At 32.2% G+C, this 14199-nt stretch overlaps 1 protein-coding gene across 2 annotated transcripts in view; it reads left to right on the forward strand.

Moving 5' to 3' along the window:
* LOC143239485 (uncharacterized) overlaps positions 1-8940 on the forward strand; it is a 29049-nt gene extending 20109 nt beyond the window's left edge. For both annotated transcript variants that reach the window (XM_076480586.1, XM_076480585.1), the window contains one exon: positions 7610-8940. In XM_076480586.1, coding sequence (XP_076336701.1) covers positions 7610-7651 — 42 coding nt within the window. In that variant the 3' untranslated portion in view covers positions 7652-8940. The remainder of the gene's footprint in view (positions 1-7609) is intronic.
* Positions 8941-14199: the final 5259 nt, after the last annotated feature.

A 14199-nucleotide genomic window follows, 5' to 3' on the forward strand; every position in this document is an offset into this window, starting at 1 on the left:
CATTAGGGAAGTAAGGAAACTGTGGTACGTAAATATATCTTGAATTTCTACCTTCTTATTCTTAGTGCATTAGTTATTTCCGAATACGTTCAGCTGCACATAACACTTGGTCAAGGAAGTCATTAAGTTGACGTTATCTTAGCTGACTTTGTTCCTTTTTTCATTATTTGGTGATAATAATTGTTCTGTTTATAGGAGATGCGACTATAATTGCATGTTATGCAACAATGTAATCAAGTGTCCTTCAATATCAGGTAACATACCACAATTATGACCAGGGAAATTGGCAAACAATGACTTAAGTGGCCCATGTATCCTGCAAATATCTTATTATAGTGTTGGTATTTTAATATTTGGCTTCTTCTCTCAAGCTCAAGCTATCAGTTTAGTAATTGAATTTTAAACCCTTTCTATACAAATAGTAATACTTTCTTGAAGTTTAACATGGAATATTAATTCATTATTTTGAAATATCTTAAGTTCATAATAAGATTTAGAGAAATGACTGTGTAATAAAGGTGCTGTCCTTCATCCGTACGTAAATGATAATAATTATGTTTGTGAGTTTAATTAAAGATTGTTTTTAGGAAGTATACATTCCTTTCAGTATTGCAACCTTGTGGGCAAGAAATTGCTTATTCACAAAGTATTGCTAATGTATTTGAAGAGTAGTTTTCCACTGCTTAAACTACTTCACCCATTCCACAAAATTCTTGCCCATCAGGAAACACCAAAAGAACCCTGCCTTCTTTTCAGGACAAGTGTCTTTACACAACTAAACTGTTCACTTCAGGAGTACTTAAGTCACGTGTATATCATTTGGCAACACGTAAATTGGACCAGGTGATGCTAGTTGTGAGACACTGCACTGTTTTTCTTTATTTCTTGCCTTTCTTAATCTTTTTCTGGTTCTTAATAATAAGAGTTGACAGGAGGAAGAGTTTCCAGATTTATAGCATTCAACTACTATCATTCCTCTTTCTAATCCTGGGAATGATCCTATGATTTCTTCTAATTATAGACCTATTGTTTTGATTAGCTGTCTGTGTAAAGTTTACAGCTCAGGGAAGGATGTTTAATACTATTTTATATTTTAATCAAAGAACCTCCTCTCCATCACCACTGTAGTTACTGCTAACTAGGATCTGTAATGGAATGTCAATCATGGAAGCTTTTCTTGAGAGAGAGCACCTTGTGTCTACCATTTTTGATTTTCAGAAAGCTTATGATACCACATGCAGGCATGGCATATTGTACACATTCATTCATGTGGATAGAATAGTCATTTACCCACTCTCTCTCTTATATATAATTTTGTTTTAGCATAGTGGTCCTGCTAAGTATGAGTTTGGGTAAACACTGTCTTAATCCTTCTTTGCTGTGTCTTTGGTGTATTATGTTTTAATAATCCTTATATGGATTATCAACATGAAGGCAAAGCTTCAAGTCAGTTGCAGGTGCCTTCGAGTGAGCATGTGTGAAATATCCTTTCCATATTAAACTTAGTTTCTAATTTCCATCCAGATTGGACTGAAACTTAGAGAGTAAGAGTTGTCCTCACATCTTTCTTAACATAATTTTCTCTTGTAAGAAAATTATCTATTGCCCATAATTTACTTTTCTGACATTTCTGTTGTGCAAAGTAATGGTATCATTTTACATGTTTTTACTTATAGCTTTTAAATCATTGTGCAAATTATGGCACTTGTAGATTAATTATGTTATTAGCTTTTATGGACCATAAAATAATATTAAGACCATAAGTCTTAATAACTATTTAAACACATTGTATTTTATCTAATATTCTCTCCATTTGCTTTTTACTTTATTCTTTATGGTTCTTGTTTAATTATGTGATGTAACTAAAAATGTTTGGTACAGACACACTGAGAGGCTTTACTTGAATAAACTCCAAATTGAAAATAACCCTTGGAATAAAGTTTGTATAAATGGTATGCAAGAAAATCAAAGCCATAAATGATGCTACAGTACATTTTATTACTAAAATAATAATACATCTATCATTTATAGAATGTAAGTGAATGGCAGATTCAAATTTCTCTCAATAACTTTTCCATCAAAATGATATACTTAACACATATCCAAAAACTATTAAATGAAAGGAATCTAGCATAGCAAGAAATGCTTTAAAAGAAAACCAGTAATGTTATTCCTTTTTCAAAACTATTACAACCAAAATGCAAGTCAAGCTTTGCTAGATAAACTCCAGTCATATGCTGACCAAGGAAATTCCAGAAGTTTCTTTGAAGCAATAAAGCTTGTATAAGGACCAAAGCAAGATCAGTGAAAAGTGCAGATGGCTACACCTTGATCAAAGAGAATCAACAGTTCTTTAAGTGTTGGCAGGAACACTTCTTGAACTTATTGAAGAGAGACTGAAAGACATGGAACAGATATCAATCAGAAATAACAAATGAATTACCAGTGCTAACAGAAATACTCATGACAATTAAGAAGATTAAATCAGACAGAATCCGTGGTAATGATGGCATACCAGTGGTGGTTTACAAAATGGATGTTTTAATCTAGAAGACAAATACCTGGAGCTTATTAAGAAAAGTGGAGCTAGTCAAAGACTGTAAGAGTGTGCTTATCACATTCTATGAGTGCAGGAAAACTGAAGTGACTTTGAAAACTACAGAAAAATATCATTGTGATGCAGTACAAGTAAAGTCGTCACAAAAATAATCCTCAACTACTTAATATAGTTTACAAACTATCTGTTATGTGGCAGTAGATTCAGAAGCAAGGGTAGCACAGTGGACATGATATTTACACTTTGATAATCACAGAATAAAGCTTTGAACAACACCAGGATCTCTGTGTGATAATTTAAATGTCCTTGCAATAGCTTCTGATAAAACAGATTAGAATGTAACACCTACTAACAAATTTGGCTGCTCACTCATACTGGTTAGCATCATGTATCTCTGCAATGGTGTGTCTGGATGAGTATCAGCAGATGAGAATATACTTAAGCCTTTCCTCTTCACAGACAAAATTAATTAAAGATGCACAATAGCATAAAACATCCATCAGGGAAGTATTTCAATATGTTACATTGCCTCTTATCATGCGAATAGCTAATCTCGTTCGGTGTTAACCTTTAGGTGCAAAAACATTTATGCGTACCACAAGCCTTTTATTTCCATTTAATTGGAATTAACTGACTCTAATGTATCTCTCATCAAGTCATTATGTGTCCACTCTGAACCAATAAGAATGCAGCATACTCTCATGATGCATATGACTCACTCTATTCAATTCTGTCAAACTCTACCACCTCTTGTTTGGCAGCAATCACATTCATACGTGTTTTTTTTTATTTTGTTGCTTTTCATATGAATCACTTTCATGATTTTAATAGTTTAATTTCTGAAGTGTGAATTTCTTTTTATTTACATTGAAGAAATGTGTAACTTAATTTCTGAGTCTTTATTTTTTTTTTCTCACACTTGTATACCTTACATCAAACAGTTGTGTTTGATTTGTGTATCTTTACAATGAATTCTAAAGCTCATGCTCCTACTTTGGATGTCATACCTTTAGCACTATTTCACAGGCTGCAGGTGGGGAGACCTGTCACTGGATTTCTCTGCTATTATCTGCCATGAGATTGATCATTATATGGGTCAATCTCTATCTCATGATATTGTTCCCTTGGTGAGCTCAGCAGATAGCATGATGTGGCTTTGCTATAAAAAACACACACTCATGATATTGCTCCACTAAGTCTCCTGTGTAAACCAAACTATTTTGAGCCAATGTACACTTGTTAGTTTTTTTACACCACTATATTTTGCTATCTTTTAATACCCCACCTGCAAAATCAGCTATACCTAATATATCATTTTTATTTTTCAGGTATGTAATGTTTTGTCAATTTCCCCACTTTCATATGATCTCTTATTATCTCCACATCAGCTCATTTGTCATCTTCAACTCTTGATTTACACGTGTGATTTCATTATTGTTGAAATCTTCTGGGTTGTGATGTGATCTTGTCCCAGATTCATTTATCACCTCTTTCTTGCTGTTTTCTTTGATGGTATATATCTGAAATTTTGAAATCACATGCATAACCAATGTGTCAAAACTCTACTCTTCTTTGATTGCATGTTTGTCTCAGTTGTAGCCACAACAAACTCCTATCCCTGTTTCTAATTCTGGTCCTTATCTTCCCTTCCTTGTTCCTCCGTCCAGGAGCTTCTCATCTCATTGTTTTATTAAATGTAGATGAGCTTGTTGCCAACAGTACCAGTGAATGACCAATTGGTTCTGATCTGGTGAGATCTTGCCTATTTGATTTTGTTATATTTTGGCAGCCCTTCTCTGCAGATCCATGGGTTCTTTGGGTTTCATCAGAGGGACTTACTCTTTTCTCTGTTCTTGACTTGAGATCCTCCCACCAGCTAGCATTTATCTGAAGCAGTACTAGATTTTCTATTTCAACAGGCTATTGTATTTGTTTGTCATTTTTATCCAGGTTGTTTATCATTTGAAAAATCAGAAACTGGTGGCCTCTAATAGATCTGTCCTGTGTCAGTCTGCCCCGGTTTTTCCTAGGATTTGTTTCTCATTATTAGGTGAGTTTTTATCCAGGCTCATAGATGATTATATAAGTATTGTAAATGTTTCTTTGCATATCCCAATACCTCATCACTTGCTACCATTTCTTTAATTTGTTCTTCATAAGGTGATTTATCCATTTTTGTGCAATGCCCTTCAGACTTTCTTTTGCCCTGTATGTTTTGTTAGTTGGTCAGAGTGTTTGTTTGTCACTTGCATCCCCTCTGGTTGCATTTTCCTCTTTCTTTGGATGACTGGCTACTGCTAGTTCATTCAGAACAGGAGTCCACCAATTACCTTCATCATATGCTCCTCAAGGTAGCCATTGTGGGTTGGTTAATCAAGCTAGAGAAGCTCATACTGTGATCTATCCATTATCTTGTCCATTTGAGGGTTAGTGTTTTTCAACCCCCATCTTGGTCAGATGTATCCTTCTCCTCTTTGACTTTGTTCTATAGGGGATTCAGTTCTATTGCATCTTAAAAGGTCTTTCACTTTTGGGGATGTGATTTTCCAAGGTAGCCATTTTCTCCTTAGTTCAGACTTTTATGCAGGCTCTTCATGGCTAGTGGAATCTTCAAGGAATCCTTTGTTGGCTCTTATTACCCTTCCTCCTACCCTTGTTTATAATCTGCATCAGTGCTTAGACACAACTTGCATGTTAGGGAGTGTTCCACACCCTCCTCTTTGTCAGGATTTGTACATTTCTTAGATGCATCCCATTGGATGGGGGATTTTGACTTGCAGCTGGGAGGTCTTATCATACCAACATCCTAGAGCTTCTCACTGTAAGTCATATTTTGGTTAATTTCTCCATCTGACCAGAAATTGTCTGGTAATGATCCATTCCAATTTTTTTTAGTATTTACTTATCTCAGTCACCTGGGTAGCACCCATTCTTGATCCATCTGTATTCTGATATTGGAGCTACTTTTTGGGCCCATACACTCAGTATTTTTACCATTGCATGTTATGTTTCAGGTGCTTTCTCTTTCTCTTGTCACATATCAATTTCTCATCCAAGTAAAATTATTTGACAGAGTGGTCTCTCTTGATCCTTCTGTTTTCCATTGGTATTGACTTCAATGAGGCATCCTCACATTGAAGCTTTTAGTACATCCCTTGACCACAAATTGCTTTGTTTTGGGTCTCTGATCTCTTGTTGTCTTATTGTGGCTATTAATGTTTTCAGCCAGGATTTGACACACACATTTGTCTATCCTCCCATTTTCAGCTGATTTTGATTATCTTTCACATTCCTGTTTAGTACTTTTGACAACTCCTTCCTGGCTCTCTCAGCTGTGGTTTTCATGGCTTCTCCAACTACATTTTCCTACTCCATTACCTACACCCCTGACTCCATCACTTCTTGGTCACCAGTGTTTCCTCTGGACCTTCCTGCCCTCCATCTTCACATCTGGTTTTTCTCCAGTTGTTGGCAAGTAAATCTGGCTTCTGAATGTTAACTTCTTTGCTGGCTTGTTTCATCCACCCTTTCTCTATGGAAGTTCCTTAATGCAAACAGAACATTTCCCATCATTGGTTTCTGTGTCCAGGGTTTTTCTTATGGTCAACCCACTGTTCCTCACTTGATTTTTGGACCAAGGGTCTTCTGTCTCCTTGATCTTGAATTTTTGGGTAGCTGTGTTTCACACCTTTTGTTTTTCCCAATACCACAGGTATTTACCTCTCTTACTCTTTACCTGTTGAAATTAAACTCCAAGAAAAGAATCAAAAGAGACAAGGCAAGATCAGAATTAAACAATATCAAGCAATAGAAACCTTGTCTGTGATATATGTAACTGGATCTGTGGATCAAGAATTTACCATCTAAGCTACAGAAACAATTTATATAACTTCAGGAAATGATGTCTCAGTCATCACTGACTGACAGGCAGATGAGGAAGAAAAAAGTTGCAGAGAGAAGTTGTTTATGATGAAAGGGCATGAAAATTTGTTAATAAATATTAAATATAATGATAAAAACTTGATTCAGTTGTTGTTATCTCATAGTTAACTTGTGAATGTTATGAATTTAAAATCACAGGTGTGGCATTGTTGTGTGAAATTTTAGAAATAATTTCTAATGATGCTTTGAGCTAAGTAAAAAGGTGTTTACCCTCATCTCAACTGATTAATTCTCATAACTCTTTGCTTTTGATAAAGGAATAAGAGAAGTTTCAAGTAATGATAACTGTAATTACTGTCAGATTACAATAATTCCAAAATTATTTTTCAAAAAATTTGGAATAAAATTGATTATGTGACAAAAGGAGGGCCAAGGAATAAAGGAAATCATTATTCATATAAACTTGGTAGAGAAGAGATGCAGTGATAAGTGGGTAGAGGTGGGAGATCCTCAGCAAAATCTTTCTCTTTAGCCTTTCGCACATGGATGTTTTGCGATTGATTAAAATAACTATATTCTTGAATAATTTATTCAGGATCAACAACAGATGAAGAAAATAATTAATGTGAATTGTCTAGCAAAATTTGAATTGTGTTATTAAAGTTAATAATGTTTCAGTTATGGCCTAAACTTGATTCATTTTCTGCACTTAAAATACTGCTGCAAAATTAAAAATAAGATATATCAAATATATGAGGTTCACATTAATTTAAGAGGGAATGATGTACTTTCATGATGGGTTTACTTGACCAAAATAAACCATCGTTTAGTGTTATAAATTATTTATTCAAATATGTTCATTAAATTAGTATTAAATTTATGTAAATTCACTTGTACGTTTATCAGTGTCTTGTGGATTCAGTGTATTGCACGTTAATTCACATTTTGCATATAAAATATTTAATTTTGCTGAAATCATAGCAAGTGGTAAATAATTTTCTTGTATAAATGCTCAAATTTAGTCTAACCCAAAATTCAAAGCACTGAAATCCTGTTGTTGTTGTTTTTTTAAACAGTAAAATTTGCTGGTAATAAAAAGCCAGAAAGTGCTGGTCTATGGAAATTTATGTGTGGAATACCACTTACTTGATTCTAATTATTTTTTAACAGCAAACATGTCACCTGTTGAAAAGCTGGATTCTGAGGATATAAATAACAATGTAGTTATACATACCTCAGATTATGAGACCCCCATACTGGTGAAAAGAAAATCTCTTCTAATTCAAACCATTCAAAAGTTTGCATACAACAAAGACATAAACCTCTACCTCTAGACACAGATAAGCAGAATTCTCCAACATACATGACTCTTGAGATAAGTCCACCAGCTCCTACTGTGAAGTCTTGTGAACAGATTTGCTCCACCCCAGTTACTAAATGTAGCATTGTTTCTCCTGATGCTAAACATACCACTGAATCCAGATGCATGAAAAATCTTGAGACTTCCAAAATATTTACTTATACAGTGCAAAATGATGTCAACAGAAGTCCATTAAGTTCAGTTTTTAGAGATAAAACATACTCCTCTTCTAGTGTTTTTTCATCCTCTGATGAGCCAAGAACAATCATGAAGTGTAGCAGAATTAAACAGGAATGTGTGAAGCACCAGGTCATTAGCAAGAAAAGGTCTTGCTCAGTACCACAGTTGAGACAGAAAAAAAAATCATTTTGGAAAATTGCCTCCAGTAGCCATTTGTCTCAGCTAGCCAAAAGGAAATGGAACACTTGTAACACACCTGAAATTTTCATCAGATCCAGTGTAATACAAGAAATGCATTCAAATGAAGAGAAAAAGAATGTTTTTTCAGTCTCTGATAGATCAGAAACACTTGAACATCTTTCTTCATCAGATATTTGCATAAATAGCCTGAATAAACTAGCTACATCACCATCTTTACAACAAAATACCTCAATAACAAAGAAGATGTCTAATATTGACTTGCCCAGAAAACGTTTGACTGCTAGAAAGCAATGTAAACACTTGTCTACACTTTCTTTACAGAAATTTGTTGGTGATACTACTGAGAATGAACTTTCCAAATCAGCACCTGTTTGTAAGTTTCCTTCTTCCTTTGTCATTCCTGACATAGTAGTTGTTGATACATCAGTAGAAGAAAAGCTAAATTTTTCCAATCCTTTGTGACTCCTTTATGTTGTAATATAAAATATACATTCTCTTTGTGTTGTAAATCCAAATTCTCAAGTAGTCATTGCAACAACTTTTGGAAGGAAATGGTGTTATTTCTTGTTGATAATCAAATTGGTATGTTTAGCTGGATAAAATGGTAGAAAAATGAAGCTCATTTCAAAGTTTTATTGTGATTTGAATTTTTATTTTGTGCTAGCTGTTTAAGAAGTTAAAGATTTATGAAAGAAATAATCTGTTGTAAGTTTATTAATGAGAACTGTTGAATCATTACAATAAAGAATTTTTAAATTCAGGTTGTATCCACAGAATTTCACTGATTTTGAGGAACAGCAACTCAATAAGTAATTAACCACAGAAACCATGCAGAGAAAAAAATGAGGTGAATGAACCAAACAAGTTTTATATAATATACAGTCATACTGTTTAAACACTGAAAGCATTGAACCCTCAAATTACCAACTTATTTTTAGACAATTTATTATTGTGGTTTGTTATTTTTACATTTTATTTCATAAAACTTAATGTAAAGATCCGATCAAAATAATTGGTTGAAATCACTAATTTGAAACTCAAGCAGTGATCATAAAATTAATTTAAATTTTGATATTATCATTATTATTGTGTGTGTAACTTTTATGTTTTCAAGGACCCTGTAATCACACAAGTAATGGGTCCACAAACAGTTTGGTGCATAAATAATTTTGAAAAATTTGTTTCAGAAACAAGTAAGGTCATGTAGACCCATCAATAGTTCTTGAGATAGTAATTAGTCTCTAAGAAAATGTAATTAGTTAATCAATCAAACAGTTTTCTGAAGCAGGTTGTTGAAAAAAAGCACAAAATATATTTTTTGTCTAGACTTGGAAAGAAGTTCTTTGTGTGCATGTTTCAGGTATTAGTTTCATTGTACATGTGTTGAAGATGTTTAATGTGCTTCAAAAGTTTAATTTTGTTGAGTTTCAAGTTCTCAAAAATTAAACTTTTTTTAGATACATAGAAAATGTATATCATTTAGGGAGACATCTCACTTACAAAAAAAAAACCAATTTAGTTGAGTCAAACCTCGAGAAATTATTTATAAAAATTTTCTCCAATTTGTCAGAAATTTTCAACCTGAAAAATGATTGATAATTTTTATCCAAATTTAGTGCATATGGATAGAAACTGAACTGACAAATTACATATTAAGAAACCCATACATGAACAAACACAAGCTGAAATGTGATAATGTAAATGACAGATGATAAATAGTTTGTTACCTTTGAAGCTTGTACTTATCTGTGGAATGTCAGCATAATTAACCAGTATTCTTAAGTGGAAACTTATACTTAAAGTTGATGATTGTGTGGTTTTTTTCAGTTTTTTCATGACCCAACTTTTAGAAATGCTGCTCATCAATTAATTATAACTAATGTAGTATCTTTTGTGGTAAATGTGTGTAGGTGTTATGTAGTTCTGTAGCTAATCAGTAAAATTGATTTAATTAGTTCAATCACACCAAACATGTTCGCCCTTTCAGCTGTGGGGGCATTATTATGTGATGGTCAATCCCATTATTTGTTGGTAAAAGAGTAGTCCAAGAGTTGGCAGTGGGTGGTGATGACTAGCTGCCTTCCCTCTAGTCTTACACTGCTAAATTCGGGATGGCTAGTGCTGATAGCTCTCTTGTAGCTTTGTGCAAAATTGGAAAAAAAACTTATTAAAATTAAGTCAAAGTGCAAAGTTACTCTCACAATTGAATAAAACTATTATCAAATGATTTTAGAAACTATGTAATTCTGTTGCATTTAAAAGAAAATTAATTGAAGTTCTAATTTATCAAATAGAGTTTTGTGAGTTGGCACAAAACTAGATTTATTTTCACCTCCATTAAATATTGTATACACATATACACAAGCAAGACTGTTGGAGCTGTAATGCCAGTTTGGCTGAAAAAAAGCTGAATATCAAAAAATTTCTGCAGAGTTTTGATAGAAAGTTATTGAAAATATATCTTTTGATTCTTCATTCTCAAAGGCTTCTGAGATGTTAGAGATACCTGTGCTTGGTGTCAAGCAGTTGCTCGGGAGAAAGGCCATTCTCAATGCTAAGACAGACTAAATACAATGGCATTTTTGTGTATAGAAAATGACTTGTTATAATTGCTTAACATAAAACAGATCATAAATACCTTTACTACAAAAAGAGATAGGAAGACAGTACATTAATCGAGTACAGGAAACATAATCTGCTGCTGTTGTTGGTATGTTGTATGAATACTGGTATGATCTAAGTATGTGTGTGCACATGAATGCATGAGATGTTTTTTTTCTGTCTGTATGCTTTGTTGTTCAAAAGCACCACTTTTTCTATTCAAAAACATCTAATATTGTTCATTGATTTGTGAACAAGTCTTGGAAATGTGTGAAAGTAAAACGTCTATTGAAGTTTAGTTTGTTTTTTATTTTAGTCCTTAATTATGATTGTAATAGGCTCAGTACAAAAATGTTTTTTGAAAAAATTATTACTTTAATTTTCACACTTACGAACTACTTGCACATTGCTTTGCTAAAAGTAATAATTTAAAAAATGAACTATATTCAGTAATCTCTTTATTGACCATATTGCTCGGCACCACTGCAGCAAGTACCCATTGATTGATCCAGTGCAACTTTATCATAATCAGTATTCATGTTTAATTGTAAATATTTTATAGCACATTAAGTACTAGTGAATATTTAGTGGCTATTAGAGTTTCTGTGGTCAGATGTAATCTAGAAGACTGTAAATGTTTAGAGAAATCTAAGCTCATGAGCTGAGATGTGGTCTTGGAAGACTCAATGTGTATACAAATCAAAAACACACAAGCTGATTTGGTCTTGGAATACATTATCCTTGTATATTGGAACCAAAAGCTCACAAGCTGGATTGCTGTTTTGTTTTTAATACCTTTTTAAATGTAGCACATGGATTTATAAAACAAAAGCTACATGATATTCATATGAGAAAGTTAAAAAAAATCAACTTGCATATTAAACTGTTAACCTTTACAAAATACTTTGTGGCTATACCTTAATTAATGTTTTTGTATTTTGGCCATCAACTGTTGTATATATACCATTCACATACCCCTTATCTCTAAACCTCACAAGTTTTCATTTGATTTATTTATCAGCCATTAGAGCTTTGTTTCAATAAACTTTACAAGGTACTTGAAACTGTATGCCTGTTGTGTTAACTGACAGTGTAGGCATTATTTTTAAATATAGCATTATTTTGTATGATTATTGAGTTTGGGTAAATAATAGACATTTTACATTCAATGTAAAGTACAATAAAAATCAGTTAAGCACAGATGAAGACATGAAGAATATTTATTAATTATCAGGTTTCTACAGCCATAAATATCCACAGGCTTGCTTGTATTACTTTTGTTTCTTTAAATATAGGTTTAACATAGTTGAATTACATGGATGGAAAGGTTATAAAGTTATTGAAAAGCTTTTATTTTAAAGTTTTCTACATAGCATTTTATAGTCTTTACAAAAAGTTTTCTTTTCTTTGAAGTCCTAATACTATAACAAACTTATATTTCCTCTTATTTATTAGCTTTGGTTTCAGATTAGGGTTTTACTGATGGTCTTGCAATACCTATGGTTTTGTGAAATGATGTACCTGCTTGTTAGTCTTGTCACCATCTGTTGTTAATGGCCAATTAAAAGAAAATTCAGATTTGGTAACTTAATTGACTAAAGAATCTGTTGAGAGGCAGTCAAAGTTTCACTTGTCAACTGATTTCAATTTTCACTTCCTAAGAAAAACCATTTAAGAGTCAAATTCATAATATATAGAATTAAGAGGGTCATATTTATTCAAGAAAGTAAATAAATACATAATAAAAGCATTATAAATTTTGACTATTCTTAATTTTTAGTTTTATCTTGAGTTTATTTAATGATTAAAAGTATTATGAGAAACTTAGTCAAGTTTTCTGTTACTAAAATGATAATAAACTGGTATTTTGGTTTGAATGGTGGTAACATATAAATGAAAACATAAGCTTGACATGTGAGTAAGTTAAATAATGTCAGTTAACATCCAATTTCTACTGTTTAAATATTTTAATATTAATTTTGTAATATTGTTATTTACATAGATGATAAAATACAGTTATAAGTTTTAAATGTTTTTAATCTTTATTAATCATCAAAATCACTTGTATTGATTTTGAATAGCAGTTATTTCTTTAACAATGGTTAGATAATTATAGAGGTAATATTATCAAATAGAAAATAAAATGACTTAGTACTAGAATTAAAATCAACATTATATATATTTAAGTGGTACTGCCAGATCAATTTCTCTTTGGAAGTGTTGCAGCAACCAAATTTGCAATAGAAAACAGTGGACCATGACAAGTTAACATTGTATAATAATATCAGATGCTCAGTAATGTCACAAAGTCTAGAATTTAGATACTGTGTTTGTTTGAAAAAACTTGTACAATACAAATTCTTTAAATGTCAACTATGAAAGTGTAATATAGTAAAATGTTTTACAAAACTGCACCAGGTAAGCCCAGTTAGTCATAAGTGCTTATAAGTTTTTTTGTAAGCTATATTTTCCATGTTTTAATTTAGATGTTAGCAGAGAACTCAAGAGGTTAACATCTAGCAAATTTTAATAAGATCTACATGGATACATTAGTATAAATATATTTAAATAATTAGAGTTTTATAGTTCAGTAAACTATTCATTTAAATATGGAATGAGTGTTCAGTGAGAATTATTGCATTTCTTAAAGTATTTAGTTACTTGGTAAGTTGTGTTTAATTTTTTAACAAAACTAGTTATCAAGTTGGTTGTACATTTTGAGCCTTATAATTAATATATTTGAGGTTAGACCTACGTTTAATTGTGTAGTTAGGGCTGAAACTGTATGCCCTAGGCTGTATGCAATTTAGTCTACAACTGAAAGTGGGTGTATAAACATCATTAAAAAGTAGAAGAGTTAAGCTAATTTGTTATTGCTCTGTGGAATGAAATGTATTTTTCAAATAATTCATAAGAACATGCCCAATGATAGAATATGTCACAAAAGTTGTATGAGTGAAAAACAAACAAAGGAAAAAGACAACTTTGCAATGTTAAAAAATGTTTCTAAGTCCTTAAGAGAAGTTAGGCTATTCAGCTTTATTATATAGCAATATACAGCACATTTCATAACTTTATCTTTCAAATCATACTTTGACAAATGAAAATAAACCCTTTAACTATGTTACACATATAATAAATCTTTCACAAAGAAATGTACCAATGATATCATGGCTGTCTCCTTCAGAGGAGACTCAGTAATTTTCTTTTAAATTTTACATTGCCTTGGATAGTTCTTTTTTCGATCAGCAGACATCTTACATTATTCACATTGTCACCAAACATCTTAACTCAAATGTGGTCAAAAGAATTGCTATCAGCTGTTAGGACATGTGTTGATAATAATTTTATACCCTCCAGTCTTTGTTTTATACAAAGTCTGAAGAATATTTCACCATATTTATCTTGGAGACACTAC

The sequence above is a fragment of the Tachypleus tridentatus genome, chromosome 13 (genome assembly GCF_004210375.1).
Source record: "Tachypleus tridentatus isolate NWPU-2018 chromosome 13, ASM421037v1, whole genome shotgun sequence".
In the NCBI taxonomy this organism is placed as follows: domain Eukaryota; kingdom Metazoa; phylum Arthropoda; class Merostomata; order Xiphosura; family Limulidae; genus Tachypleus; species Tachypleus tridentatus.